The sequence below is a fragment of the Amphibalanus amphitrite genome, unplaced genomic scaffold (assembly GCF_019059575.1).
Source record: "Amphibalanus amphitrite isolate SeventyFive unplaced genomic scaffold, NRLGWU_Aamphi_draft 000337F_arrow, whole genome shotgun sequence".
Lineage (NCBI taxonomy): Eukaryota > Metazoa > Arthropoda > Thecostraca > Balanomorpha > Balanidae > Amphibalanus > Amphibalanus amphitrite.
The window spans coordinates 102,983-130,650 of NW_024881832.1; the positions used below are offsets into that span (position 1 = coordinate 102,983).

Genomic DNA, 27,668 nt, shown 5'->3' on the forward strand with positions numbered 1-27,668 from the left:
ACATAACCGTATGTATGAATAATTATCGTAGATCGCACCGTATTCCAACGCAATTATGTCAGGTGCTTATGTATTTGTAAATGTCAATCGGGGGATATTGCGTAACAGTGACTGATTGCGCACCTTCATATTATAAACTCATCATTTGTGTAATAAGGGCATACGAAATTGTTGGAGAGTGAAAATATTCTATGTTATCGCTCTCGAGGTCCACTGCCGTGGCGACTCACCGGTGGCACCAGCTGAATGTCGGGGTCGAACTCTCTGCCGTTGATCTCGGCTATGGACTCGATGAGCGCCGTCGCCCTATCCACCTTCCCGGCCGCCAGCAACCACCGGGGAGACTCGGGCACCGCCCTGTGGGTGGGAGTCCGTGCGGCCACGTCAACACACGATACGCACACACGGCGCGGCACGGACTCACGAGCACAAAGCGGCGAGAGACAGGTCCTCAGCGGCCACCGGGGCGACTCGGGTACCGCCCTGATGGGATTCCGATCGGGTCAACACACGGCACACGCACACAGGAACGCACGAACTCGGCACGGAATCACAAACACTTCTTGGCATCAATATGATAAGGCACGAAGGCTATCACGAGTGGGTTTGAAAGGCGGTCGGGCGTCGTCGGAAAGAACGTCCGTCTAAAATAGACCACATGCCATTCAGCGTGAGGCATGTCCCTGCATATTGCTGCTTTTTGGCACCATGCAATGACACGGCTAGGACCCAGATTCACGCCTAACGCATCGTACTACCCTGTATCCTACCCAATAGACTTTCAAACTTCTAACTAATAAGCAATAGCGATGATATGGGTATGGCGACTGTGGGCAAACGGTTACCTATCCGATCGACGATCGCTGGATAGTGAGGCAGGGAAGCGCGCCGCTATTCACGGCTGTGGTCGGTGCGGCCTCCCGGTACGGCCGATGGTCGGTCCGAGTCGGTCGGTCGCTCGGTCGCACGGTCGTTCGGTCGGTCGGTCGGTCCGTCCGTCCGTCCGCCGGTCGGTCGGTCGGTCGGTCGGTCGGTCGGTCGGTCGGTCGGTCGGTCGCTGAGGCCTCCCAGTACGGCTGATGGTCGGTCCGGATCGGTCGGTCTGTCCGTCCGTCCGGTCGGTCGGTCGGTCGGTCGCTGAGGCCTCCCAGTACGGCCGATGGTCGGTCGGTCCGTCCAGCCGGCGGGTGGAGAGGATTAGGGGTGACATTGAGCTGCCGCGGATTAGTACCGGGAGGCGACGGATGGAGCACCCGAGGCCAGAGGAGCGCCGGGAACCGGCTCGCAGCCCGGCCAAATCGCCTCTCCCATTTCTGCTTCATAGCGCCGTTCAGTTATTGGCCACGGAGCGACATTATTGACATTGTTGAGTCGGCTGTCGTTTGGATTTGGTAGCTTATATCATGATACACTTTATCGTGGAGGACAAATGTTTAGTCGTGCTGGTTTCATCCACACAGTCCGTACCGGGAGATCGTTTCCGTTGATTTTTTTCGTACCTATTCACCAGAAACCTGGCAGGCTGGCAAAGTGAGACAGTGCATAGCTGATCAATGATCACGGCCTTGCCTCCGATGAATCAGAACATAACCGAATATCGGGAAGGTAAAATAAGTGTGCAGAGTTTTCTCTCACCAGTAGTAGAAGAAGAAGACGACGATGGGTGCGCTAATGGCCACCTGCAGATGCTGCCAGTCTGTCAGCGCGTACCCGATCCCGGCCAGGCTCATAAAGCCGAACGAGAACGGCAGCTGGATCAGCATGCCTAGAATGATCCTCCAGCGACCGCTGACCATCTCCATACCTGCCGGAGAGCCGCATTACTGCTGCATAACACACCCACAGGGACGTCCATAATATCGGACCCAGGAGCGCCAGATACAGCGCCATACCACACTCACTACGTCATGCTATATTCAGCCATACCACAACCAGAACGTCGTCATACTCAAAGTGCCGCCGTACTGAAAGCACGACAGGATCGTACACAATCGGCCTGACGATTTGTACGTAAAGTGAGCTGGTTATATTGACCACTACTGACCATTCGCTTCATCGGGGCGCAGCCCGAAGGTTGTAAGGTATGTAGGGGAGAGTGGGGCAAAGCGGCCACCCTAACGCTTCTCACGATGCCAACGCTTGATTTTTAAACTTGGAAAGTTTCTTTCTATACCAATGTGATCCCTATTAAGTTGCCTTTTATTTCAACTGCGTTTTATTTCCAAAGGCGTTCACATATGAAAGATATTGACAAAACTTTAAACCTATGCATATTGGCCACTTTGCCCCATACCCTGGGGCAAAGCGGCCACCGGCGTCTTCTCAAGTCCCGATATGAGAAACAAAATAGTTGCCTCGTGTACGACTAGGGTATTTGATGGTGACAAGGTTAAGCGAGGATAGATGTTTACTTTATCATCTTCCACCTGTAGGTAAACAAAGAAAGGATTTTCATGAAAATAAACATTTAATTGCATTATTTGGTAACTCATGCAACTGAAAAGTGGCCAAGCTGAATGCATGACGACACATTTGAATTTAAATAATTTTTTATCCGGATGGAAGCAACTTATGGCCAATTGGGGGGTGGCCACTTTGCCCCGGCCACTTTGCCCCGCGCATACCGTCCAAGAAAAAAAAAATATTCCAGCTTAGCTATTAGTGGGGTAAAAAAACATTAAAATTGGTAGAATACATGTACGATAACCACGCAATGCATGGACAAGAACGCTTATAAAAATTCCAAACGGTTATGGAATAACACAATATTTAAAAATTGTAAACATAGTTGGTAACCTGGCAAGAAATGCTTTTCCGTGTTTCACAGAACAATGGTGATGGGCCTGAAACCCCGGTCTGGCTCATTCAAACGACCGTGAAGAGAAGTATAATTGGAAACCCTAAATTGGAACTGACGCCAGCTATGAAGGGCTAAAACGATGGGTGGCCGCTTTGCCCCGGGTGGCCGCTTTGCCCCACTCTCCCCTACATTCGTACTCATTAGTATTCTCGGGACGAACTTACAGTAGACGAAGATGGCGGTGTACTCGGCCACCACGGCCATGGCCACCAGGAACCTGAGCACGATGAATACCATCACCGTCTGAGAGAGAGCCACCAGCAGGGAGAGGGGCAGCAGGGTGCCCAGCAGCGCCAGGATGACCGGGCGGCGGCCGAACCTGCCGGGCACACCGGGCTGCCGTCAGGTGTCGGCCGGCTGGGACGGTCGGAGCTCGATCGGGCTGCCGTACATAGGCTGGACTGCGGTACATAGGCCGGACTGCGGTTGGAGCTCGATAGGACTGCGGTACATAGGCCGGACTGCGGTACATAGGCCGGACTGCGGCGCATGGTCACTGCGGTCAGAGTTCGATCGGACTGCGGTACATAGGCCGGACTGCGGTACATGGGCTGGACTGCGGTCAGAGTTCGATCGGGCTGCGGTACATAGGCCGCACTTCGGTCGGATATAGGCCGGAGTGCGGTCAGACGGTGAGCGGTTTACGGTTCGACTGGCCGAAGTGCGGTCCAACACAACTGAATGTTCCGTTCGGACTGCGGTTGTACTGATTCATGCGCATGCGGTACCTAAATAACTAAATGAACCACTAAATACTTACACACTAGATATCTAAATTAACATCCCCACTGCGGCGCCGTAAAAATTCTACGCTTCGATTGGGCTTGTACAGGGTGTTCCAAAAAAGTGAGCCCTTCAATTTAGATCGACTGTATCTCTGCAGCCGTGCATCCTACAGCTTTGGAAAGCCGCTCATTAGAAAGAACAATCAAATTCCATCCCGATAGGCCGCAATTCCGTTACATATTTCGCACAACACGGCCAGCATTGTGAAAAGTACAATTCAATACCAAATTTTTGGTGAAACATTTAGCAGTATCGCATATGGTCGACATTTCTTCACATCTGACTGCACATTTCAGTTTACCTGCGTTTATTCACCGTTCGCACGTGGATTTTCATTATAAAAATTGAAGACTGAATGGGTGAACCAGGGTATATTGAGGGGTGAACAGCCTGTCCAGAGCCTACTTAAGAGATGCATGTGCGTTCAAATGTCGTGCGTTGCCGTCAGTAATACACGTTTACAATGCACGGTTACCGCCGCCGCCGTGTTTCACCCGATCTCGTAACACATTTTATTCTGGTCGTTCTCGGTGTCATACGTATTCATTCAGAGCCACACTAGGTAGCCTATTAGTACGGAAATTGGCCGTTCTTTCCAACAAATGGTCTCTAACCATTGTAGGATATATGGTTTTGGAGATATAAGCAATAGTAGTTAGGGGGCTCACTTTTTTGGAACACCCTGAACGCCTCTTTCTCTGCCTCTGTCTCACCTGTCTGAGGCCATGCCGCCGAGCAGGGCCCCCAGCATGACACCCACCATGTAGGAGGACTTGATGGGCGCTAGCAGGTACTCATACTCGCAGACCAGACCAAACTGCAGACAAAGTGCCGTCCGGATAAAGGGCGGCATGTTAAGCGTTACAAAGCTGCCTCGTGACTGAATTAGTAGTCACTGAATAAAGTCACTTATTCACTTGTCACTAGATTAATAAGATCAAGATGCTGGATAATATGCAAGCCACAATGGCTGTTTAAAGTTCACATGCCTAAACCTACTCTGGCATTGACACAAAGAACACTTCTTGGTAGCTAGAAAATTATTTCCTCTGGCGTCTTAATAGTGATGTGATGTCTCTGCCTATACGGCAGCAGTTGTGATCGACTGACGTGCTCCTGGATGGTCCACTGGTAGAACGAGTGGTCGAACTCCCAGCGGCCGTGCACGCGGTACAGCCGCGGGCAGGGCGCCGTCTCGGTGCCGTTGGGCGGCCGGACCGGCTCCTGCGGCGCCGTGCTGTAGTCGAGCGCGTACACGTGACATCGGTCCCAGTGGAGCGCGCCGGCCTGCACGCAGAGCCGGCCGGTGAGCCCCGATCTGCTACACATCATTAATCGTATCACACGTCATAACAGCACCGCTCACGCAGCTCAGAAAACAGTGACTCGAAAATGGCAGCCGAGCAACAGCTGCTCACTGCAGTGGCGACGTCCGAAGTGGAAGTGTTTGAAACAGCGACTCGCGTAGACCAGAAGGTCGAGAAATAGGCAGGGAACTCGGTCGCCTGCCCGTGGTCAATTCGCAATGGGAAAGGTCATATTATGCTATTATCGTACAGACGAAAACTTATCCATGTTACACCGATCATGTTACGCATTGTTTCGGATGTGCCATATCAGACACAGCCAGTAGGTGTCACGTGTTTTATATCACCCCTCCTGGTATGTGCGTCACTGGCCCATCACGCCGTCGGCCCTGCGCCCACCTGATCAGTCGTGTACGGCGTACTGTAGTTGCGCCACTGTTCGACGCTCCAGTTGGCGAAGGCGGCCGGTCGTTTGCACCAGTGATCGACCCCGGACGGCGACTGAAACACCACCACCAGCATCTGCCAGGCGACCGGCGCGGCTGCGGCAGTGGCGGCGCAGGCGTCAGGTCGCGACGGTCCCGGAGCATGGACTTCCGTCGATCCCTCTCACGTCCCTGCTCTTTTATGTCGTCTGGTATTTTGTGCTAACGAAATTCCTTTAGCACATAACTTCTCTACTACAAAAATCCATGCATAAGTCGGAGGGAACATACGAGTACATTCACAATTTATTTTTGATTGGCCCAGCATTTGCGATCACTGATCACTGATCAGACACTTGATTACAGGAGGGCCGCGGCAATGTTACGTCAGGTGCGAGTTTTACTCTACTCGCGCTGGAGAAATATAGCTGCAGCAGTGTTATGCCAGGTGCGAGTTTCACTCGCCAATGGTATATGTATTATGTACAGCATGTGGGGTCGTTTGAAGCGATTTAGCTCTGCCGACGAATGCTCACCGAACAGCGCGAGGACGACGAAGGTGATGGCCTGCCATTTGCCGATGCGTCCGATCTGCCTCAGCAGGGGGTCATCGGCGTCCTTCTCCGAGCCCATCCTGTGGGACCAGCCAGCAGCACCCGAAGTGAGGGCAGTGGTGTCAGATGGAATGCATTGGTGAGCTTACATACCGAGAGACAAAACTGGTGAACGCTTTAAGGCTTTAAGGCTATATATAGGTAGGGAAGAGTGGGGCAAATCGGCTACTTTAACGCTTCTTACGATGCCGACGCTTGATTTTCAAACTACATCGTCTCGATGTAATGGCACACGCAAGTAACCGCGTTTAGGCCATCGGAAGGTGGATGGTCTAAGAGTTGTGACGGAGAGTCCCATGGGCATTGGGCAATACGGGAAACGGTGACGAAGTCTCGTTGACACTATACTGGAGATTGTGACAGAGAGTCCTTTGGGCACGCACGGTGGACACACACATACACACACGCACACACAGTGACAGTGCACGCCTGACCTCTAGAACCGCATACCGCGCGTGCACTGACCTGGCAGCCGGCCCGCCGAGCCGGCAGCTGGGTTGTGTCAGCACTCCGCACCCCTGAGAACGTCACCTGTGCGGCGCCCGGACACTCTCGCTGCACAGAGCACACTGGCGGTCCGACCCACACCGCCCTCTGCCGCGGACCGTTCAGCCGCGCTCAAGGCCAGGCTCTCAACGGGCGCTTCAGCACAGCGGGCATCCATTCTCTTCGCTGTAGGCTGTAGCTTTGTAGTACCAGCGGGGGCATTCCACGATAGATCAACCAAAGCCGTACACTCTCATATTTTATTTTTCGCTTAAAATTGGTCTAATGGGTTGTGATGGGCGGGGAAGCCAGCTGTGCCAAGGATTTTTTTCTCCGAACAACGGTTTCCGAGATATAGCCTCAGGCAATTCCTGGAGGTCACGCTGCAACCCTATGTTTGGCGGCTTATAACTCAGAAACTATTGGTTTTCTATGGTAAAAACTTTATATGGTTTAACTCGCAATCAACCAACAAACGTTTTGGCTATCTCGGATTTTCGATTTTTGAAAATTTTGATCACGTGACATCTTGACCTTTTTTTCGAAGAGTGACCTTGATATTTTCCCACCTGAAAGTCGCAATTATGTCTGATGACGATTAAAGCCTTATCAATTGTCATTCATATGCGCAAATAAAAAAAGTGGCTATCGTCCTGCGTTGACCTCAGGTCAGGTCATTTTTATGACCTGTCCATTATTACGAGCGGGAGAGACGCGAGATCTCGAGAATAAAGCAAGATAGCGACAAGCGGTAAACGGTACAGGACTCACACGGATAAGATCTACAATTTTTACGGAGGTCATTTTCAGGTCAGGTCAAAGATGACGTCACAGGGGTAAAAAGGAAGTCAAAATAGTTTTGTCTGTACCGTTTGATCTAATAAAGAAAGAGACGTGGAACAGGCACCACTGTGTTTGCTTTCGCCTAGCGCCAGTTTGTTTTGAATTTCAATACCGATGACCTAAGATCAGGTCAATTTCTTGACCACCCCATTCTAAGTCAATTGGGGGAAAAATCAGCTCCCTTATTTTTACACTAAAACGCGTCGGAATTGCCTAATATACCATTAGTCAGGGGAAGGAGGCCCAATTTTGGGCCGAATAACGCAAAATTGGGTAGAGCTTAGCAAAGGGTGGTTTCTGGGACAAAAATGACCGCTGAACCCGAATCTGACCGGTGCGCACCTCTAACTAATGATGCACCACTTCCAGAGCACGTGCAACTGCGTGGTTCATCTTTTTTTGGAGAATGGTACCTTTTTAATGAATTGCAGTGTAACGTCGTTGATATTTGAGATATTGTTTTGAGATTTTGTCCCTGTGCTAAAAACACGTGGCGCAATTGAAAGCTGAAGTTTTGCAATGTTCGGGCAGCCGATGATGTCACCGTGACGTCATTTACCTATAAATGAGTTGAAAAAGTTGTCTTGTCCTTAAAGCATTTAACTTTATTCCCGTCGTATGCGAATCAGAGAAGGGAAAATAATCAAACATGATCTATGAACATTTCTGAGTCGGACCATGCTAAAATCGTTTTTGCAGAGGTACATGTGAGTCACGTTGAGAACGTGACAGTCCAATGCACCACCTGACAGATTTGGTCAAACTGGATGAAGTAGTACAGCAGATTGATAAATCACGTGAAACAGGATATCTTTTTATCATTTTTACCGTGTTCTGGCGCTTCGACGGCATTTAAATCAAAATGCTGTTAGCGTTGAATTGACTAAATATCGTTCCTTTGGTCTTATTTATAGTTCAAATTGTATATTTATTTATTTATTTCAAGTAAATATCCATTCCTATGAATAACGGAAAGTCAAGTCGTTACGCGCGTTTGGCAAGCGATAAAAAATGATCCAGAATTGAGCCTGTCATGAAGACTGAGAAAGAAAATAAACAGCTGTGGTTTATCAAAAAGGGCAAAAAACACCTTTGTAATCTTGGATAATTGAGGAAAACAATCTAAGATCGAAGCGAGACCACGCGATAGACGATGCAGGAACAAAACAGTGCCTACAAAAATGATCTGACAACTGAATGCCTCCTCGTAAACCTGTTTTGTGTGAAGTGCATTTTCTTGGGAGTACATTGCAAGTGAAAATTCATTTGTATCAAACGAGCATGGATTCGTGATTGCCCTATAAAGTTGAAGCTTGGTGACACCTTCAGCATGCATGCGGCTCGACACTATCAGATGCTCTTGGTGCACACATGGAACCGTTTTAGACAAAGCTGCATATTGATGATGACGGGCAGGACGAGCTGAATATGGAGCTCTCCCGACTCGCCCGTCTGAGTCCAAAAGAGATTGAATAATACCAACATGCAGCTGCTGGAGAAGGGAGAGCCGGAGCTGGCAGTACGGGCCAAGGAGCTGGCAGGCCGGGAGTATGGACGCCTGACGCGACTCCCTCCGGACGATCCCGCTCGGAAGCTCATTGATAAGACACCGCCACCTAGACTGTAATACAGAGCCCACCTCCATTGGATGCGGAATAAACAGGAAGCCCAGGAGGTGGGAGTGCCGGCGTCGTCGCCGCCAGATGAGGACGTTGCTGGCCTCCAGCATCGACCCTGTTTCCGACGAGTGGGGAAGTGGGTGTGCGAGGAAGCTGGGCTGGTTCGAGTGCCCGTAGGCCCACTAATACTGCACCAGGGAGAACCGCCGTGGAAGCAGTACCACACCAACGTCCACTTCGGCTTGAAGCTTCCGAAACCTACCAAGAGGACTGACCCACCAGAATTACGGAAGGCTGCAACCCTGGAGGCCCTGGCCGCTTACCCAAATCCAGACCTCACTCTGGTCTGATGGCTCTGCCCTAGACGGTACCAAGAAAGGCGGCGGATGAGCCCTCCTCGAACTGCACCGTGAGGGGCGCAAGATCGAATGTACCGTACCGGCAGGCGGCAGAAGTCGTATGCAGCAGCATGCAGGCGGAGCTGGCGGCGATGACGGAGGCGTTAAAATGTTTCCTGGGACTGCCAGAGTCATCCCTCGCTGCCATTCGGTCTGTCCTGCTCTGCTCGGACTCCCTGTCCGGCCTCCAACTGCTCAGCCGAGGCCCGGCAGCGCACGAATCGGCCCTGACACAGGGCATCTGGGCTCTCCTGCACTCTGTCGCGGCCAGGGGCAGAGCTATTAGTCTCCAGTGGATCCCGGGCCACGCGAGGGTCGAGGATAATGAAGAAGCGGACCGCCTAGAAAACATCGCGGCGACACCAGGCGACCAGCGTCGGATCCCAGTTGACCTGGCCTGTGCGCGCATCGCCCTCAGACACTGAACCGGCCTGCTCACCCTCGATCGCTCCAAGCACCACCCACATCTGGAGAACACCCCTGGCCACGACGACCTCGACCGATGGGGACAGACCACTGTCTCGCAGATCCGCAGCGGCTGCTCACCCCTGGTCCGGGCCACACTCTTCAGGATTGGCCTGGCCACCAGCCCTCTCTGCGGACAGTGCGGCGAAGAGGACACGGTCGCACACCTGCTATGCGAGTGCCCGGCCGCGCAAGAACGCGAATCCGGCTCTGGGGGCCGCTCCCCACCCTCTAGGATGTGCTCTCGGGGCCGGCTAAATGCGTCACGGAGTTCCTCGACCGAGTGGGGCGAACCACGCCACCTGTGGACCAGCCCCGGTCTGCCGCGCCCTAGGGCACGGTCGGCAGTGCGCGGAAGAAGAAGGGAGAGCAGGCTGACGCATCGGAACAGGTGCATCTATCCGAGTCCTGCGTCGAGAACGACCAGTCGCTCTGCTCCGTCGACCTGGCCGGCGACTTCACGTACCGGCTGGTTGGCGTCATACAACTTAACGGCAGTGCCAAGCACTCGTGATACTACCTATGTGCGTATGCCGTGTACTGTACAGAATGGGACGGGACATATTGTATCATTACGACGAGACGCGTCCGCTGGATGGACGAGGCAGACGTCCTGGGCTAAGGCCACCGCCCAGGGTGCACAGTCACCGTGCCGGCGGCCGGCAGCCGAACGCCTCCTGAGAGTAGCCGTGCTGCATTATGTGTGTTCGCCTGTGCGTGTGTGTGTGTTTACGAGAAGAGATAAATACAACCAACCAGAATTAAATTCTCTCCGGTTAGTTTTTACGTGTTCTTCAATGCTCGGGTATGTGACGTCTAAGAACATGAATAACCATAAGACATTGATAAGAACTTGGGACATAACAAATGTGAAACTCTCTGTGACGAAATTTACGCCCACCTTATTAGGTACGTATGCCAACGTAATAAACTAAAACTACACCTGTTAAGCACACATCTAATTCTAAAATCTCGCAAGCATACTGTATGCCCTACGAATGCTTTGCAGCGCCAATACATATATGAACGACTTCTATACCTACCTTTGAATTTTGTCATGTGACGTCCTGAAAACGTCATCAGCAATTTTCAGCTATAGCTTTTGATCAAACCACATAAGAACAATGAAAGCATTTTTCATGCGATTATCTTGTTAATCCAAAGAGGTTGGTAAACTACATGACCATTTCCAGTCAGGTCATAACCTTCACTAGCGTGATAATCGACCTGAGCTCATGAACTGCGGTAAAATATAATCTTAACCAATCGAAGCCAATTTGCATACCATTCGATGCGTCTCGGTGAGAGAATCACAACGATGGTAAAATGGACGACATGCAAGCATTGTATCAAAAGTTATTGCACAAAAACTATTTGGGGTAAAGACGCACACTCCGCGGATTTCGCCCCCTGTAGGCCAAAATGGCACCTCCATCCAGACGATTTTTACTTTTTGCAACGGGGAGATATTTTCTGAGCATGCTCAATGCATTTTGAACCCGCCAATGAGCGTATCCTGTGAATAAAGTTAAATGTTTTGTTGTCACACCTCATTTTCTCGTCATTTCACGAATAAATGACGTCACAGTGACGTCATAGATTGTCTGCGATATGCGTTAACTAGGATTTTCATTTATGCAATAAATTTTGACTATAATATTAAAGTTTTGGAATACAACACAACTACACGACTAATTTTATTTTAAAATATATAAAAAGGGTACCATTCTTCAAAAAAGAAGAACCACGCAGTTGCACGTGCTCTGGAAGTGGTGCAACATTAGTTAGAGGTGCGCACCGGTCAGATTCGGGTTCAGCGGTCATTTTTGTCCCAGAAACCACCCTTTGCTAAGCTCTACCCAATTTTGCGTTATTCGGCCCAAAATTGGGCCTCCTTCCCCTGACTACATGAGTAACTTGATATACGACTAACTTTGACTACCTTGAGACCTTTTTTGCTCTTGGTCAACTGTGACGTTGCTCTTGGGTCATGTGACGTCATTAAAGGTCACCAAATGTTTTTTGCATATAATTCCTTACAGGTTTGAGATACAGCCGCGCGGATAGGCTCATTGTGTTCAGCTCGTCAAGGCCCATCGAATGATATATATGATGACCTTAAGGTCACGTGACCTAAGGTCAACTTTTGACCTTGACCTTTTGAGGTCAACATACACATGTTTCGATGCGGATCGACGAGAGGATCACGATGGTGCTATTAGTTTGTTCCTAGCTGGGATACTTTGAAAGTTATTCGAGAAAAACTTCATATATATGTAGTGCCGCCATTTAGACTTTCTTTTTACCCCTGTGACGTCATCTTTGACCTGACCTGAAAATGACCTGAGTAAAAATTGTAGACCTTATCCATGTGTACTTTGTGCCGTTTACCACTTGTCGCTATCTTGCTTTGTTCTCGAGATCTCGCTGTCGCTCCCGCTCGTAATAATGGGAAGGTCATAAAAATGACCTGACCTGAGGTCAACGCAGGCCGAAAGCCACTTTTTTTATTTGCGCATATGAATGACAATTGATAAGGCTTTAATCGTCATCAGAAATAATTGCGACTTTCAGTTGGGAAAATATCAAGGTCATTCTTCGAAAAAAAGGTTAAGATGTCACGTGATCAAAATTTTCAAAAATCGAAAATCCGAGATAGCCAAAACGTTTGTTGGTTGATTGCGAGTTGAACCATATAAAGTTTTTACCATAGAAAACCAATAGTTTCTGAGTTATAAGCCGCCAAACATAGGGTTGCAGTGTGACCTCCAGGAATTGCCTGAGGCTATATCTCGGAAACCGTTGTTCGAAGAAAAAAATCCTTGCCACAGCTGGGTTCCCCGCCCATCACAACCCATTAGACCAATTTTAAGCAAAAAATAAAATATGAGGGTGTAAATTTTATTTATTTTTGGTCGATCTATCGTGGAATGCCCCAGCGGACTGAGGCTATATGTATAAAGGTAGGGAAGAGTGGGGCGAATCGGCCACTTTAACGCTTCTTACGATGCCGACGCTTGATTTTTAAACTTCGAAAGATTCTTTCTATACCAATGTGATCCCTATTTAAACCTTTTCACCATCAAATACCCTAGCCGTTTTGTTTGTCACAAGTTTTGCCATCTCACATACGAGTATGTGAACGCCTTTGGAAATGAAACGTAGTTGAACCAAGAGGCAATTAAACGAAGATTGATGTTTAATCTGTCATCTTCCCACCTGTAGATATATATACAAAGAAAGGATGCTCATGGAAAAACATTTAATTGCATTATTTGTGAACTCATGTAACCAAAAAGTGGCCGAGATGAACGCATGACGACACATTTCAATATCAATAACGTTTGTTGTCCAGATGGAAACAACTTATGGTCCATTCGGAGCTGGTTAGGGTAGACCGTGGCAAGTCGCCCCGCCGAGGTAAAACGCCTCACCGATGTTTCTCGGAACTGGCAAGGTTCTGGGGAAACATCCTCTCTTCTATAAAACGTGCACTATACGATCATTATATGAGCAGACTGGAAAGAAATTGTGATGACTCTTTAGAGAGATATAGCCAAAAATGTGTTTTTGGAGTGATTTTTATGTTTTGTTGTCAGATTATGCATCATGGCGTTCCTTTATCGTCCACATCAGGTTAACGACTTTTATGTACCTATTTTGAACAACTATTGTCTAACGCTTATAATGCCGGGTTGGTTCGTGTTAAATTATGTCTTCCTTGAGTGCAAGGCTTTGTTCTCTGACCGAACTACGTGATGGGGTAAAACGCCCCAGTAGGTCGCGGGGCAAAAAGCCCCATGGGGCGTTTTACCTCATGTGTTGTTCGGACTACCAACTTCCTAATGTTCGGTAGCTGGCGAACGATATGTTTCTATGCATTTATATGTACTTTTCTCAGCAACTGGATGGCAAAGGAAGTATTTTGTTAACATTTGCATTGCAATAATTTATTATTTGGCCTTATGAGGCAGGTGAAAAACCTGCTCATACAATAGTGTCGTAGCTGAACACCTGATAGGATGGAAGGTGCTAACTTCAGTGCCGTGCCTCCCAAGGTCTAACGGCTCTCTCATATAAGATTTAGTCAACTAGCATGTTTAATCTTTAATCTAGAGTATGGGGCTTCTTGCCCCAGGCCGTGGGGCGTTTTGCCCTGGGGTTGGGGCAAAACGCCCTATTTGCAGTTGCTTCACAAACCACTTCCCAGCTGGGAGTCGGATCATAAGCGAATGAATTTGAGGGGTGGAATTTAAAGTAAAATGTCCAAAGAACGCATTGAGCACAAATTTGGCCTTCCAGGTGATGTGGGACAAAAGTTATGTAGCAAAATAAATTATCTGGGGCGTCTTGCTCCAGGCTACCCTATTTGCCCCGTCCACTTTGCCCGAGCATACCGTCCGAGATAAAAATATTCCAGCTCAGCTTACAGCTATTACTGGGACAAAAAGCATTACAATTGGTAAACGACATACGATACCTAACCATGCAATGCATGAAAGAGATCGCTTAGATAAAATTCCCAACGGTTTTGGAATGAAACAACATTTGAAAATCGTAAAAAAATAGTTAGTAACCTGTCAAGAAATGCTTTTCCGTGTATCCTAGACAATGGCGATTGGCCGGAACGACCGCGAGGTCTAGCTCATTCGAACGACCGCGAAGAGAAATATAATTGACAACCATAAATTGGAGCTGACGCCAGCTGTGGAGGGCTAAAACGATGGGTGGCCACTTTGCCTAGGGTTGCCGCCAGGGGCGGCGGATTCGGGGGGGGCAGGGGGGGCAGCTGCCCCCCCTGGCAAAATCGTGGGGGGGGGGCAAAAGTATCTTTTTGCCCCCCCCCCATAATTTGTGACAAAGCTTAGACAAGAAACCATATATCTGATTATTCTGTTCGATCATCTGAAGATGTAACCAGATGCCCATATACTTTCATACGTTGCCTTTCTTAAATGGCAAGCGTTCGCGTTCAATTGAAGTTTTCCTCTCTTCAACCTAGTTTTGGAGGAATTATAAGCGTCAACGTGACGCAGCGGCAACCCAGGCCTTCAGTGACCGCTTACAGGGGCGACAGATACGGGGTGGCAAGGGAGGCATCGTCCCCTAAGAAACTTTTGGAGGAGGGGCAAACGTATATTCTTGCCCCTCCATAGTTTGTGCCCTAAACATGAGGAAAATTCCCATAACCTGATATTGCAGCTATGCGCTCCTACAGTTTGTCCAACGGTGCCTTTTGAATATGTGTAAATGCTAACCATTTCCACTTGATATCATTTTTTTTTGTCTTCTTAGATTCGATTTAGAAATATTTTTAAGGGTGCAAGAGACGCAACTGATACCTTCAGTGGTCGTTTGCCGCTATTTTGTACCTACATACCTAATTTACCTAAATGCCAAATCGCAAGCGAGCGGAGACGGAAGGGCTAGCCATTCGCTTGCGGATAGTTAGGACTGATGAGCGCTCATAATAAGCCACTCCCGTGATTTTTTTCAAGCGCAACAGTTTCCAGCGCATAAAATGGTAAACGCCGAGGTCGTACATATTGACCACATTGACCAATGCACGGTATGGTATGGCACCCAAAGGCCAGTCATCAGAGATCTGCTTTGGGCATTCGGAGGCTTGTTTGGGCCAGTGTTAAAGGGACTGTCCCACCTTAACATTAGAATTGAGTTGAGATAGCCATCTTGATGGGCGTTCTTTGAAAATCAGAGTCGTGAAAACCGTTTCTCCAGCAATTACTTCATCGTAAATAAATTCGTGTTTGATTTTGACATCTGTGCAAATAAGTGCCACAATGTATTGGTATTGGCACTTAAAACCTGTGACGTTTCCGCCTTTTCCGAAGTTTCTGTATCTGTCGACTTGTTTTTTATTGAAACCTTGAAAAATAACAACGCCTCTTGGAACAGCGCCCGGCAGCGATGCCATTCCTTGGGATTTGTCCCAAGATCTTGGGATTTGAACATTAACATTGGGATCTTGTGATTTGCACTGCATATCTTGGGATCTGGCAGAAGCTAATTTCACTTTGTCTTCTCATGCTGTCGAATGCCTTTCCTTGGTCGATAATAGATTTAGGATGGATTTGCCTCACGGACGGTTAAAGGGAGATAATGAGCTTTCTTTTTTCTTAAATAAAAATTACTCGACATCTATACTATTTCTACTGTAGTTTCTATAAAATATGAAAATTTCCTAGCACATTTTCGTATGTGAAAAAGGTTTTTATTTTTGCAAAAAAGAAGCAGTACTTGCAGTACTTGTAACACCCACCGAAATGCGTTGTCCTTCTCTATAAAAAAGTCGCAGTATATGGCGCTTTTGTTTCAAACAGCGACGCTTGGGTTTTTGTTTATGTTATCGCCTTGTCGTTGCTTGGTTGTAAGGATTCTAATTTGAATTAGAGTTAATTCGGTTTAGAATTAATTAGATTCTAATTCGGGGGTACATAGTGCCTACTCTTCTTTGTTTCCAAGTTTCCAATGAACGGCATGCGCCAGAAACGCAGCCAAATCTTGCGATTGCGACTACGAAATTCATTATTTTGGCGTCAGAGCCTGAAGCGAAAAATACAAGCATATTTATTTCAAAAAGACTTCAGGTTTGTCGAACGGTGTTATGAGAATTTTGATAACAGTACTGCATAAGTTTTTCAGTGATGCCGCAAAAGTGTTGTATCTATCTTCTTTTATTGTGCAGTCGGCGGGACCGATTCAGAATTGAGTCGTTGCTACTAAAATAGCAGCATATGGCGTCAGATGATGAACAGGAAAAATAGTTGCGTAAATTTAGACATAAACCACCCCCAAACCATGAATATCTTTTGAAAGCAGGGGCGGATCCAAGGGGGGGGTCACATGGGTCATGGCCCCCCCCTTGAGGCCCGGGGGCCCAAAGACCTGCCAGGGGCACCACCGGCCTATCAGGGGTATCACAGTCCTGACAGGGGCACCACAGGACCGCCAGGGGCACCACAGGCCTAGCAGGGACACCACGGGCCTGGTGCCCCTGGCCCTGACAGGACTGTAACGCCCCTGACAAGCCTGAAGTGTCCCCGGCAGGCACGTGGTGCCCCTGACAGGCCTGAGGCGCCCCTGCAAGGCCGGTGGTGCCCCTGGCAGGCCTGTGGTGTCCATGGTAGGCCTGTGGTGCCCTTGCTAGGCCTCTGGTGCCCCTGACAGGCTTGTAATGCTCCTGGAAGGACTGTGGTGCCCCTGGGCCCTGACAAGCCTGAGGTGCCCGGTCATGACAGGCTCGTGGTGCTCCTGACAGGTCAATGGTGCCTTGCTAGGCCTGTGGTGCCCCTGGCAGGCCTGTGGTGCCCCTGACAGGCCCAAGGTGCCCCTGCGAGGCCGGTGGTGCCCCTGGCAGACCTCTGGTGCCCCTGGCAGGTCTGTGGTGCCCCTGGCAGGTCTGTGGCGCCCCTGGCAGACCTGTGTTGACTGGTGCCCCTGCTAGGTCGCTGGTGCCCCTCACAGACCTGTGGTGCCCCTGGGCCTTGACAAGCCTGAGATGCCTGGCTATGACAGGCTCGTGGTGCCCCTGATAGACCAGTGGCGCCCTTGCTAGGCTTGTAGTGCCCCTGGCAGGCCTGTGGTGCCCTTGCTAAGCCTCTGGTGCCCCTGACAGGCTTGTGGTGCCCCTGGAAGGACTGTGGTGTCCCTGGGCCATGACAGGCCTGAGGTGCCCATGACAGGCTCGTGGTGCCCTTGCTAGGCCTGTGGTGCCCCTGGCAGGCCTCTGGTGCCCCTGCTACCCCTGCGCCCGGAGAGGACTATGGTGCCCCTGAAAAGCCTGAAGTGCCTCTCGACAGGCCCGTGGTGCCCCTGACAGGCCCACGTTACCCCTGCGAGGTCGGTGGTGCTCCTGGCAGGCTTCTGGTGCCCTGGCAAGTCTGTGGTGCCCCTGGCAGGCCTTTGTTGACTGGTGCCCCTGCTAGGCCGCTGGTGCCCCTCACAGGCCTGCGGTGCCCCTGGAAGGACTGTGGTGCCCCTGCCCCTAGGGGTGCTCATGGGCCTAACAGGCCGGTTGTGCCCCTGACAGGCCTGTCGTGTATACTTGCTAGACCTGTGGTGCCCCTGCTTCCTGGCGGGCCTGTGGCGCCCCTACAAGGCCGTAGGTGCCCCTGACAGGTTTGTGGTGTCCCTGGAAGGACTTTGGTGCCCCTGACAAGCCTGAAGTGTCAAGGACAGACCCTTTAGACGCCAGGGTCAAGTTCGTCGGACTGACAACGATTCGCTTACCTGATAACGCTCCTGGTAAGTACTCACTACTCAGCGTCCACAACATATACACACATAGCACATTCATATATACTTGCTTGCAATTGGTAAATGTGGTTGTGGCTAAGAGGTAAGATACTGACTAAAAATAAAAATAAAAATAAAAAAACTGAAAATGGGGGCACCACCAAAATGAAGTGGACGAAATCCGCTGAGTTTTTAATTTTGGGTATAGGTAGGGGCACCACTTCGATTCATGACCCTCCCCTTGGAGTTTTCCTGGATCCGCCCCTGTTTGAAAGCACTATAGACGACCATTAACTAACTAGATGTGATGAAGATCAAATGTAAGGAATACGCTCATTTTACAAAATTACATGCAAGTACCAAAAAGTGATGTAAGTACTTATTCAACGGTCATTTTCAGCGCTCCCCGCTAACGTGACTTCAAGTTGAGATATTTGCGGCAAGGTACCGAATTGAGCAAAATGGTTTTAATTTACATTATAACTTGTTGTGTTTTGTCAGAAAATGGTCCTAACTCAGATTTTGTGGAAAAAGGTCATTATCTCCCTTTAATCAAACATTGAAGTAACGGACGAAGCTTGCGATGTTTCTAGCAGGCATTATCTTACCGAGATCGCAGGATTATTTTTGTACCATTACTTGTTATAGGCATAGTAGCAGCTTTCAGTCGCTGTTCGCAACTGGCGCTCATTTGTTTAATTTCCAACTACCGATCAACGGGGATGGGTGGTTTAGCGGCATGATGTTGGGTGGCTATGAAAAGCTTTTACAAACATTATGCCTAAAAAATATTTCAGAAAGCGACTCCCGCACAAAGCGTTTCATTTTACGGTTTTGCTCTATGGAGGCTTATCCGTTGACCGCGAACCAAAATAAGGGCAATTTGTCTTTGACCTCGGAAAAGTGTCTGGTCACCTGACCTCTGGGCTCTGCTGGACCAAAAATAATCAAAGCGTAACCTTGCGACCTTCACAACATTGCTGACGTCTTGTAACTATATAGTCCAGGGGACGAGTTAGGTCCTCGTTTAGACCCCTCGCCATCGTCGGCTTGAAAATTCATGGGCCCCAGCGGCCACTGGCTTATGCGCAGATTCACAGCATAGGCTTTTCGATTTCGGGATTCACATAAGCTTTTAAGAGCTTGTTTTGGAGCCCATATTTCAAAACTCAGTGGTGGAAAACACTTAAAATCAGCCTGACCTCACCTAACCCTAGCTTCTCCAAATGTGTCACGAGAAAAAATTTCGAAATAAATCCAAAATGCCACAGACTTCGTTTCCAAGAAGTTCTAACAGATTCGGACTTTGTGTTTTGGGTCCTTGACCCACCATTGACGGTCGACGAATGACCTGGGCCCTGTTTCACCGGTGATAGCAGCAAGCTACTATCAAATTGCGCGAGCTGACGTAATGTGATGACGTCATACTGCTGACGTAAGGGGCAATTCTGGCGCACGATTGCCGCAAAATTGTTTTACGTCATCAACTAAATGTTCGAAGTTTACGTCCAAATTTTCCTTAAACCAAACTTTTTTAAATACATTATTATTAGAAAATATACATTAAAAATAAATATACTACCATGACTGCGTAACCTCTTACTTTTAGAGGCCCATACGTCACTTAATGCCGCGGCCAAGGTCGCGGCAATCGTGCGCCGGAACTTCCCATCACGTCAACAGTATGGCGTCACGACATGACGTCAGCTCGCGAAACGTGATAGCAACGTGCTGCTATCACCGGTGAAACAGGGCCCTGACCATAATATCAGATACCACCGGCTTCATGTTGTCTAGGCCAGCATCTTCATTTTCCGTGAATCTCTTATACTCGGTCAGGAAGCGATCAGCTGTAGGAGTCCGATCGACCCCCTCCCCTCCCCTCCCCCCGGCCTCTAGGTACATTAGCTGCTGTAAATACGCTAATAAGGACAAGGGTGGATCTGAAGAAGAGAAAGTTGAATACTAAACACACTAATATGTTCAAAATAAGCTATGGATTTACTTGGGGTACTCCTAAGGATATGCGATGGGTAGTCTTGGGATTCGAGACGAGAATCTTGGGAAATTCTGGTCGAGATCTTGGGATGGAGCAAAAATGTGGATGGCATCACTGGCGCCCGGCGCCACGAGGTGGAGAATTAAATTGATATGCCAAACTAATTCTAATAGTCTTCTAATTCTAGCAGTATTTTTATTTTTGTATTTACATATTTAAGAGGCCGTCCTACATGTGACTGAAGAATGCAAGAGCCATGAACTTATCAATGGCAGGTGTCAAGCTCAGTTGGGCAAACTAGACCTTTGGAATCAAAATATGGAGGCATCAAAAGATTGATTCCTTTTGGGCATAAATGCAGACCATTTCTAACTTACCAATCACATAAAAATAAGAGAGTGTTTCAAGAAGGAGCATGCCTGATCTTGAACAGAAATGCTTGAACTATCTCCTAAGCAAAATAATATTGCTCCTATCATAACAATTTGAATTCTATAGGTAGTGAAAGGCAATCAAGGAATTGATTCACTTTAAACAGATAATCATAATATTGATTCACTGTCAGCTGGCTAATCATTATTTTGATTCACAGGTAATGTTAACAGATAGGCAACAATGACTTGCAAGAATACGGCACTTATCTTGCCATTATTCTCATTTAGTGGTATCCTCAGCACCACAACTGATACCTATAGCATTGTTGTACTTGACCTTTACTACATTTGATAACAATTCACAATTTTAAAATGTCAAGAATACAAAAACCGAAGCAACAGGTAAAAACCATGTAAATAATATAAAAGCACTACAACAATGATAATTAGGGGTTGAAAAAATTCATTTTGCCATTTTACACAAATACTGATTGGTTAGTATGTGATTCATGATACAAAAATAACATACAGTGTGATTTCCCCAAAACAGCTTTTACGTGATGGACAGTGGCTCTGTCTTTTTCTCATTCACAAGGCCAAAGGGACAATTTCTTAGCTTTGAGGTAACACTTTTTGCAAACCTACCACATTTTTCTACCTTTTAAAAGAAAAATCTCACCGTCATGGGCCTTTTTTCAACCGTAACGGTTCATTTGAAGTAAAAACCGTACCCAAATGAATCAAAAAATTGATTCCATGCCCATATTTGGTCATGGCTCCTCCCACCAGAATCAAATTATTGATGCCTCCATATTTTGATTCCAAAAGTCTAGTTTGCCCAACTGAGCTCAAGTGTGCAACTCACTGAAATTAATCATAGTATCAAAATCATAAATGATTTACTCACTGCTGTTTCAACTCCATAATCAAGACATGCTCTGAGGAGTCCACAATCTATTGATGGTGACAAATAAGGAAGAGACAATGAATGTTCACCTTTTTATTTCTGAACATCCAAGACGACTAACCTTGAGCCGTTAAACATTGATAATACCCTGTTTGCTGAATTGTGGGTGGCCTGAGGTCGACCATGTCTAGTAAAGAACTGTTGTTTGTGTTAACACCATGCAGAGGTATTTTGAAATAAATTTTAGTGATGTAATGCATCATTCTTTGAACTGAGATGGCGGATGAAAGCGGAAGTGCTGCACGTTGAATCAGAAATGCTCTGTTGCGCTTTTAAGCTTATGTTAGATTTTATAGATGGCTTAGTTTTCCTGCAGATTTCATCTTAAAGCTGTCAATAGTGTTTTACCTTTGTTTCCTGGGAGCAGATCCAGCTACTAACATGAGCATGGGACCAGGACTGGGCCTTTGTACCACAGTCGCTGCGCTGCTTGTCAAAACCTAGGTAATGTGCTTTGTTAGGCCATGCTGTGCATTTTTTAAACCTTTAGAGTACTTTGTGATCATTGACACACATATTGAACCTGACAAACAGCAGCAAAATCACACCCCATCCTTACCTCTGTGGAGTGTCACCCAACAGACAACAGGGCTTCAAAACAGGCAGGTTCCGCATTCAAGTCGCTTCTTGCAACTATGTGACTAATGTTAGGACAATAGACGTGCTGCACAGGGAAGGTGTGTTCTTTGTAGCTCTTGAAAAATGAAGTCATGCCTAAAATTCAGTTTAGAATATTACAATTACAAATAACTTGGATAAAAGTTGCAAAACATGAACTCTGACTGGTCAGTTGAAATATCTTGAGTCAGTGAACCACGCCTGGGCTGGAGGTGGTCAGTTCCCTGACTTGCGCAACCTCGGGCAGGAGCTGTGGGACTTGTACATGGACAAATTGAATAGACGCTAGCCTAGATTATGTCGTGGCTGCAGTCCAAGACGTGTTCATCAGTTGCCGTTGCTGCCGCTGCCTGCTGCTGCCCTGCGTGCCGGCTGGCAGCTCACTGCTGGACTGTTTGCGCGCCAGGCATCCTACTGGACTAGTGGGGTAGGTCGCAGATCTTTGAGAGTGAAATGTTTGGTCTAAATATAGCTTGAAACTCTTACAAATAATTTAATTAAAAGGCAAAATTTCAGAGGACTCCATTGGTGTCTCAGTGGTGACAATCAGAACTGGATCAGAACTGTTATCATGCTGAATGCTGAAACTGAGGATAGGGCTGAGCTGGTAGGCTAGAATTTAATATGCAGGCTTACAAGGTCCCCAGTTAATCCACAAGTTTGTCAGACTTGCCATCCCTGTGGATAAATTCATGCAGATGAAATGTTTCTGGCAGATAGCCCCGAGGCAAAATGCTATTCAAGCTTGTTCCGCAGCTCGTTGCGTTCCACATGAGCCACTACATCAGAGTCACACAACTCTGCCAAATGTGCTGAAAGGCCACGACTTTTCCAATAAGTAGGTATATTTATTATTTTTCACAGACACAACAAAAATACAAATGCAGGTCACTACACACTGTGGTCACTACAATTCATTCTGCTTCAATTACAATTGCTGGAATGTGTTTTGCAGACTTATTATATTGAATCTTGAACAGACTATATTATATTACTTTGCTCATGGGCCCAGGCCAGTACTGCAGAGTATGGCTCGCAGGTCGCCAAGGAGCACTGGCCTAAGTTCAAAATTTACACAAACCCTGCAAACTGAGCCAGAAAATTCACACCAAAGGGGGCTGAGAGAACACTTCGCACCCCGCTACACTAAATCTGCACCACACCGCACCACACTTAAAGGAAATAGTTCACTTTTTAACATGGGTTTTGAACTGGAATAGCAGTTCCGTAGCCTGGGCTGAGACGAGCATAAATCAGGAGCTTTTACAGCCCAACGATCACCCTAGGCAAAGATATTCTATTTCTCGTCCCGAAAAAGGTGTCTTGCGTTGAGGATGTGTGCCTTGCATATATTCGCATCCAGTATGAAAAGAGCATGGGTACCGAAAATTCTTCAGAAACTAGAGAAATTATCTACGAGTACTCTAGAGAAATTCTCGTACTGATCAATACCTAAGGACATTCAGCAGCAGCAGATCGCCCAAATGCCGGTGGCCGCGATCATTTCTCTAGTTTCTGAAGAATTTTCGGGACCCATGCTCTTTTCATACTGGATCGCCTGTGCCTTACAGAAACTGAAAAGTTCTTCTTATTATCAAAATATAGAAAATAATCTTTTGTTATAAATAGGTTTTATTTTCTTTGCTGATCATTTTGAACATAAAAAATCATAAATCCATTGCAAAAAAAATAATTTCGTGAAAGTGAACTATTTCCTTTAAAGGGACCCTCCCACCTTAACATTAGTTTTGAGTTGAGATAGCCAAGTTTGCGGCCAGGCTCAGAAACCACCATTTATCCTGGTCGCAACCCCCGCAGCTTTATGGTGTTCAAGAAATTTCTTCCCTTTACTTGCAGGGTGGGACCAGCGTGGTCCCTATCTCTTAACCATTACGGGAATCTGATGACGTCATCAGGCTTTCGAACGTCCGTTAAATGTTTGACTAAAACGTTTTGTAGCACGCGGTGGTATATGCTGCTTTGCGCGCAACAAATGCCGCACTTTCAAATAAAGTCGCTAGGAACAGCGGAGATCCCAAAAAGTAAACAAAAGTAAAAGTCTAATATCTTGAAAACCGGTGAATATTTTTCGATGAAATTTGGTAGATATTCGTTTTTGCTCTTTCTGAACCGAGCGACATCACTTTCATGCCAATTCATTAACTTTTTTGAAGGTGGGAGGGTCCCTTTAAAGGAAATAGTTCACTTTCACGAAATTATTTTTTTGCAATGGATTTATGATTTTTTATGTTCAAAATGATCAGCAAAGAAAATAAAACCTATTTATAACAAAAGATTATTTTCTATATTTTGATAATAAGAAGAACTTTTCAGTTTCTGTAAGGCACAGGCGATCCAGTATGAAAAGAGCATGGGTCCCGAAAATTCTTCAGAAACTAGAGAAATGATCGCGGCCACCGGCATTTGGGCGATCTGCTGCTGCTGAATGTCCTTAGGTATTGATCAGTACGAGAATTTCTCTAGAGTACTCGTAGATAATTTCTCTAGTTTCTGAAGAATTTTCGGTACCCATGCTCTTTTCATACTGGATGCGAATATATGCAAGGCACACATCCTCAACGCAAGACACCTTTTTCGGGACGAGAAATAGAATATCTTTGCCTAGGGTGATCGTTGGGCTGTAAAAGCTCCTGATTTATGCTCGTCTCAGCCCAGGCTACGGAACTGCTATTCCAGTTCAAAACCCATGTTAAAAAGTGAACTATTTCCTTTAAATCCGCACCAGACGAAGGAGTCTGCACTGACAACATCTGGACAAAATTGCCATACTTTGCAGTCTGGCTCATGGCTATATCCATTGTGATTCTTAGGTCTGATTATTGAAGCTGAGCTCACTTCCATCATCCATGTGCCCAAGACATTGTGGGCAGCATCAATAATCAAACATCAATATCTTGCTTTTGCTTATTAGGGAGCATTCTATAATCTTTTAAAAATGATAAATAAGGCCTTGTTGATATTCTTTGCAGTTTGCGACCTTCTTCTTGACAAAGTTCAAGCTTCAATTTTCCAAGTTTCATTTCAATCCTTTCCATGAACATTGAACATGTTTGTGTTACTTTGCATGTTACTAAAATACAATTTCCTTTTTTTTTTTTTGCTCGGTCGGCCTAGTGCCATACCCGAGCAGGGGGCAGTTACTCCGGCAATTTTCGCCGGGCAGCAAGTCTTACGTTAAACCGGTTTATGTGAACCCGGTAGCAAAAACAACGTGGGATCCTATCTTAATGTGGAATCAAAGCTAAGGGAGGTACTTACGTGTATAGCCAAAGAGCCGAGATGTCTGGAGTCGCAAACACAACAGTGGGAATGACTTTTATTAACAATACATAATAGACATGAACACTTGTGAGCTGGTGTCAGTGTAATGGAGCCGGGAAGCTTTCATCGCACTGACAGAAGGTATAAGACCTTCTAGGCTCCAGCCCCCCGGCGGGGCTTTGTTGTGGGGTGTAATAGTCGGGCGAAAAAGTCCTAAATAATAAAAAAAACCCGACGCCTAACGCAAAGGGCAAAAACCTCGCACCTAAGCCAAAACGGCGCGAGGGAAAAAGCCCTGTAACCGCGATTAATTAATGTGTGAGTTTGGGGGTGAGCCGGGAGACGAGGGCTCTGATTAGCGTGTTAGGGGCGGCAGCCGCGGCCCTAACACGCTAAAGGCTCTTGATGATCCGAGCGTCGGCGAGAAAGACGAACAGAAGGTCGTGGATATCCGGATGAGTGTCGCCCAGGAGAGTCGGAAGGTCGAGAGAGAGTCCATGTGTGCTAATGTATTGTACTATATGTCTGCGGTGTTGGTGTAGGTGTGGGCAGTGGAGGAGGAAGTGTGAGATGGTGTAGCGTGGGTGGTCGCGGCAGTGGTGGCATATGGGTGGAGGTGCTCTGTCCAGGATGTAGTTGTGGGTGAGTTGGGTGTGGCCGAGCCGGAGCCTGGCTAGGACTCTCTCTTTGATCCTTGTGTTTTGATGGGAAGAGAAGAAATGGCAAAGTTTCGGTTTAATGGAGAAGAGATGTGGTGTATGATCAGCTATCCAGCATTTTTGGCGATATCTCTGGAAGGCACGGAAGAGCGAAGACAGAAAATCCGGAAGGGGGAGAGCGAGATGATTTCGAGATGGGAGATGAAGACCTTCTTTGGCTAGCTTGTCCGCTTTTTCATTCCCCTGTATTCCAACGTGGGACGGAATCCACAGGAGAATGACGTGTTTGTTTTCATCGGTAAAGCCAATAATCATCTTTTTTATTTTATAAACGATTTCGTTTTTTTCCATTTTTCTGTGAGCTATTGCCTTTACCGATGAAGCTGAGTCTGTGCAGATCACAGCCTTTTCTATGTTTTGCGACGAGACATATTTGAGTGCTGAGTGAATGGCTATCAACTCAGCACTAAATATGCTATGGTCATCGTGTAGCCTACTTGTTTTGTTATGATGGTCAGATGTGACTGCGGCTGCCGTCCTCCCGTCACAAACTGAACCATCTGTATATATGTATGCATAGTCTTTATGTTCTTCTTTATGCTCATAGAAAAGTTGAATGCTTTCTTGTTTTGTGACTTTTGATTTTGCCTCTGCGTACAGGAATGCAATATTCTCTATGGCTGGCAGAAAGAAAGAAGAGATGGGTGGCCGATGAAAAATAGATGGAAAATCCAACTGGAAATCACTAAGTGTCCTTTCTATGCGATAGGCGATTATCGGGTATTTGAGTTGGGCCGTTGTGGGAGGGTCGTCCGTATATCGATTGGAGACAATGCGGTGCGAAGGCGAATAAGGGGACAAGAAAGTGCGCGCATAGAAGCGAAGGAGTTGGAGTTTACGGCGGTGAGAGAGAAGAGGAATATTACATTCTGCGTGGAGAGCCTTGATATTTGTGGTGCATTGGGCTCCTGTAACTATACGCAGGGCCTTATTTTGTATAACTTGAAGTGATTCGATCTGTTTAGAAGCTATATCATCAAATAGAAAACTGTTGTAATCCAGGATAGGACGGATTAGGGAAGTGTATAGGTTAAGGAGGGTGCTGCGATCAGCACCCCAATCCTTTCCTGCTATACACTTAAGTATGTTGAGGCGCCTAGTGCAACGCATTTTAACGTCTTCAAAGTGATGTTTAAAGGAGAGTCTACTATCTAGTGTGATGCCGAGATATTTGAACGTTTTAACGTATTTGATGGTTTGGTTCTTTACTTTAAGTTCGGTATCAAATTTAAAACGGGACTTATGGGAGAATATAAGTGCTACTGTTTTGCTGGGCGACAAGACTAGGCCCCATTTATCGCACCAGCTATTAATATCCTCCATTGCGTTTTGAACGGAGGCAAAAGCCGAGTCAATGTTTCTTCGCGTTACCCAAATGGCCACATCATCGGCAAAAATAGAATGCTTAAGGCTACTAGGTGGATTTTGAAAAAGGTCGTTAATCATAATAAGGAAGAGGGTTGGGGAGAGGACACTGCCCTGAGGGAGGCCGTGATCCTGATTAAGTTTGGGAGAAAATGTGTTACCGCATCGTACGTTAAATGTTCTATCTTTGAGGAAATTAGAGATATAATGGGCCATGTGGCCGCGAATACCTGTCTTATGAAGTTTGATCAGAAGGGCTTGTTTATTTACTTTATCAAAGGCGTT

The 27,668-nt window shown here is 47.1% G+C and overlaps 1 protein-coding gene and 1 long non-coding RNA gene across 5 annotated transcripts in view; one reads left to right on the forward strand and one right to left on the reverse strand.

Annotated features, from left to right (window-relative positions):
• Positions 1-22,273, reverse strand: part of LOC122388857 (organic cation transporter protein-like) — a 32,707-nt gene extending 10,434 nt beyond the window's left edge. The window contains exons 1-9 of one of the 4 annotated variants that reach the window (XM_043380337.1): positions 15,550-15,574; positions 6,458-6,671; positions 5,915-6,012; positions 5,353-5,495; positions 4,757-4,933; positions 4,360-4,463; positions 3,025-3,179; positions 1,636-1,804; positions 231-357 (exon numbers count right to left, since the gene is read on the reverse strand). In XM_043380337.1, the coding sequence (XP_043236272.1) occupies positions 231-357; positions 1,636-1,804; positions 3,025-3,179; positions 4,360-4,463; positions 4,757-4,933; positions 5,353-5,495; positions 5,915-6,011 (972 nt within the window). In that variant the 5' untranslated portion in view covers position 6,012; positions 6,458-6,671; positions 15,550-15,574. Of the gene's footprint in view, positions 1-230; positions 358-1,635; positions 1,805-3,024; positions 3,180-4,359; positions 4,464-4,756; positions 4,934-5,352; positions 5,496-5,914; positions 6,013-6,457; positions 6,791-14,380; positions 14,402-15,549; positions 15,575-21,958 lie in introns of those variants that run through there. The other 3 variants (XM_043380338.1, XM_043380335.1, XM_043380336.1) reach the window with 3 other exon arrangements.
• On the forward strand, positions 20,200-21,385 carry LOC122388859. The gene is made up of 2 exons (XR_006257879.1): positions 20,200-20,335; positions 21,280-21,385. It is a non-coding gene; the product is annotated as an uncharacterized LOC122388859 (long non-coding RNA).
• Positions 22,274-27,668: the final 5,395 nt, after the last annotated feature.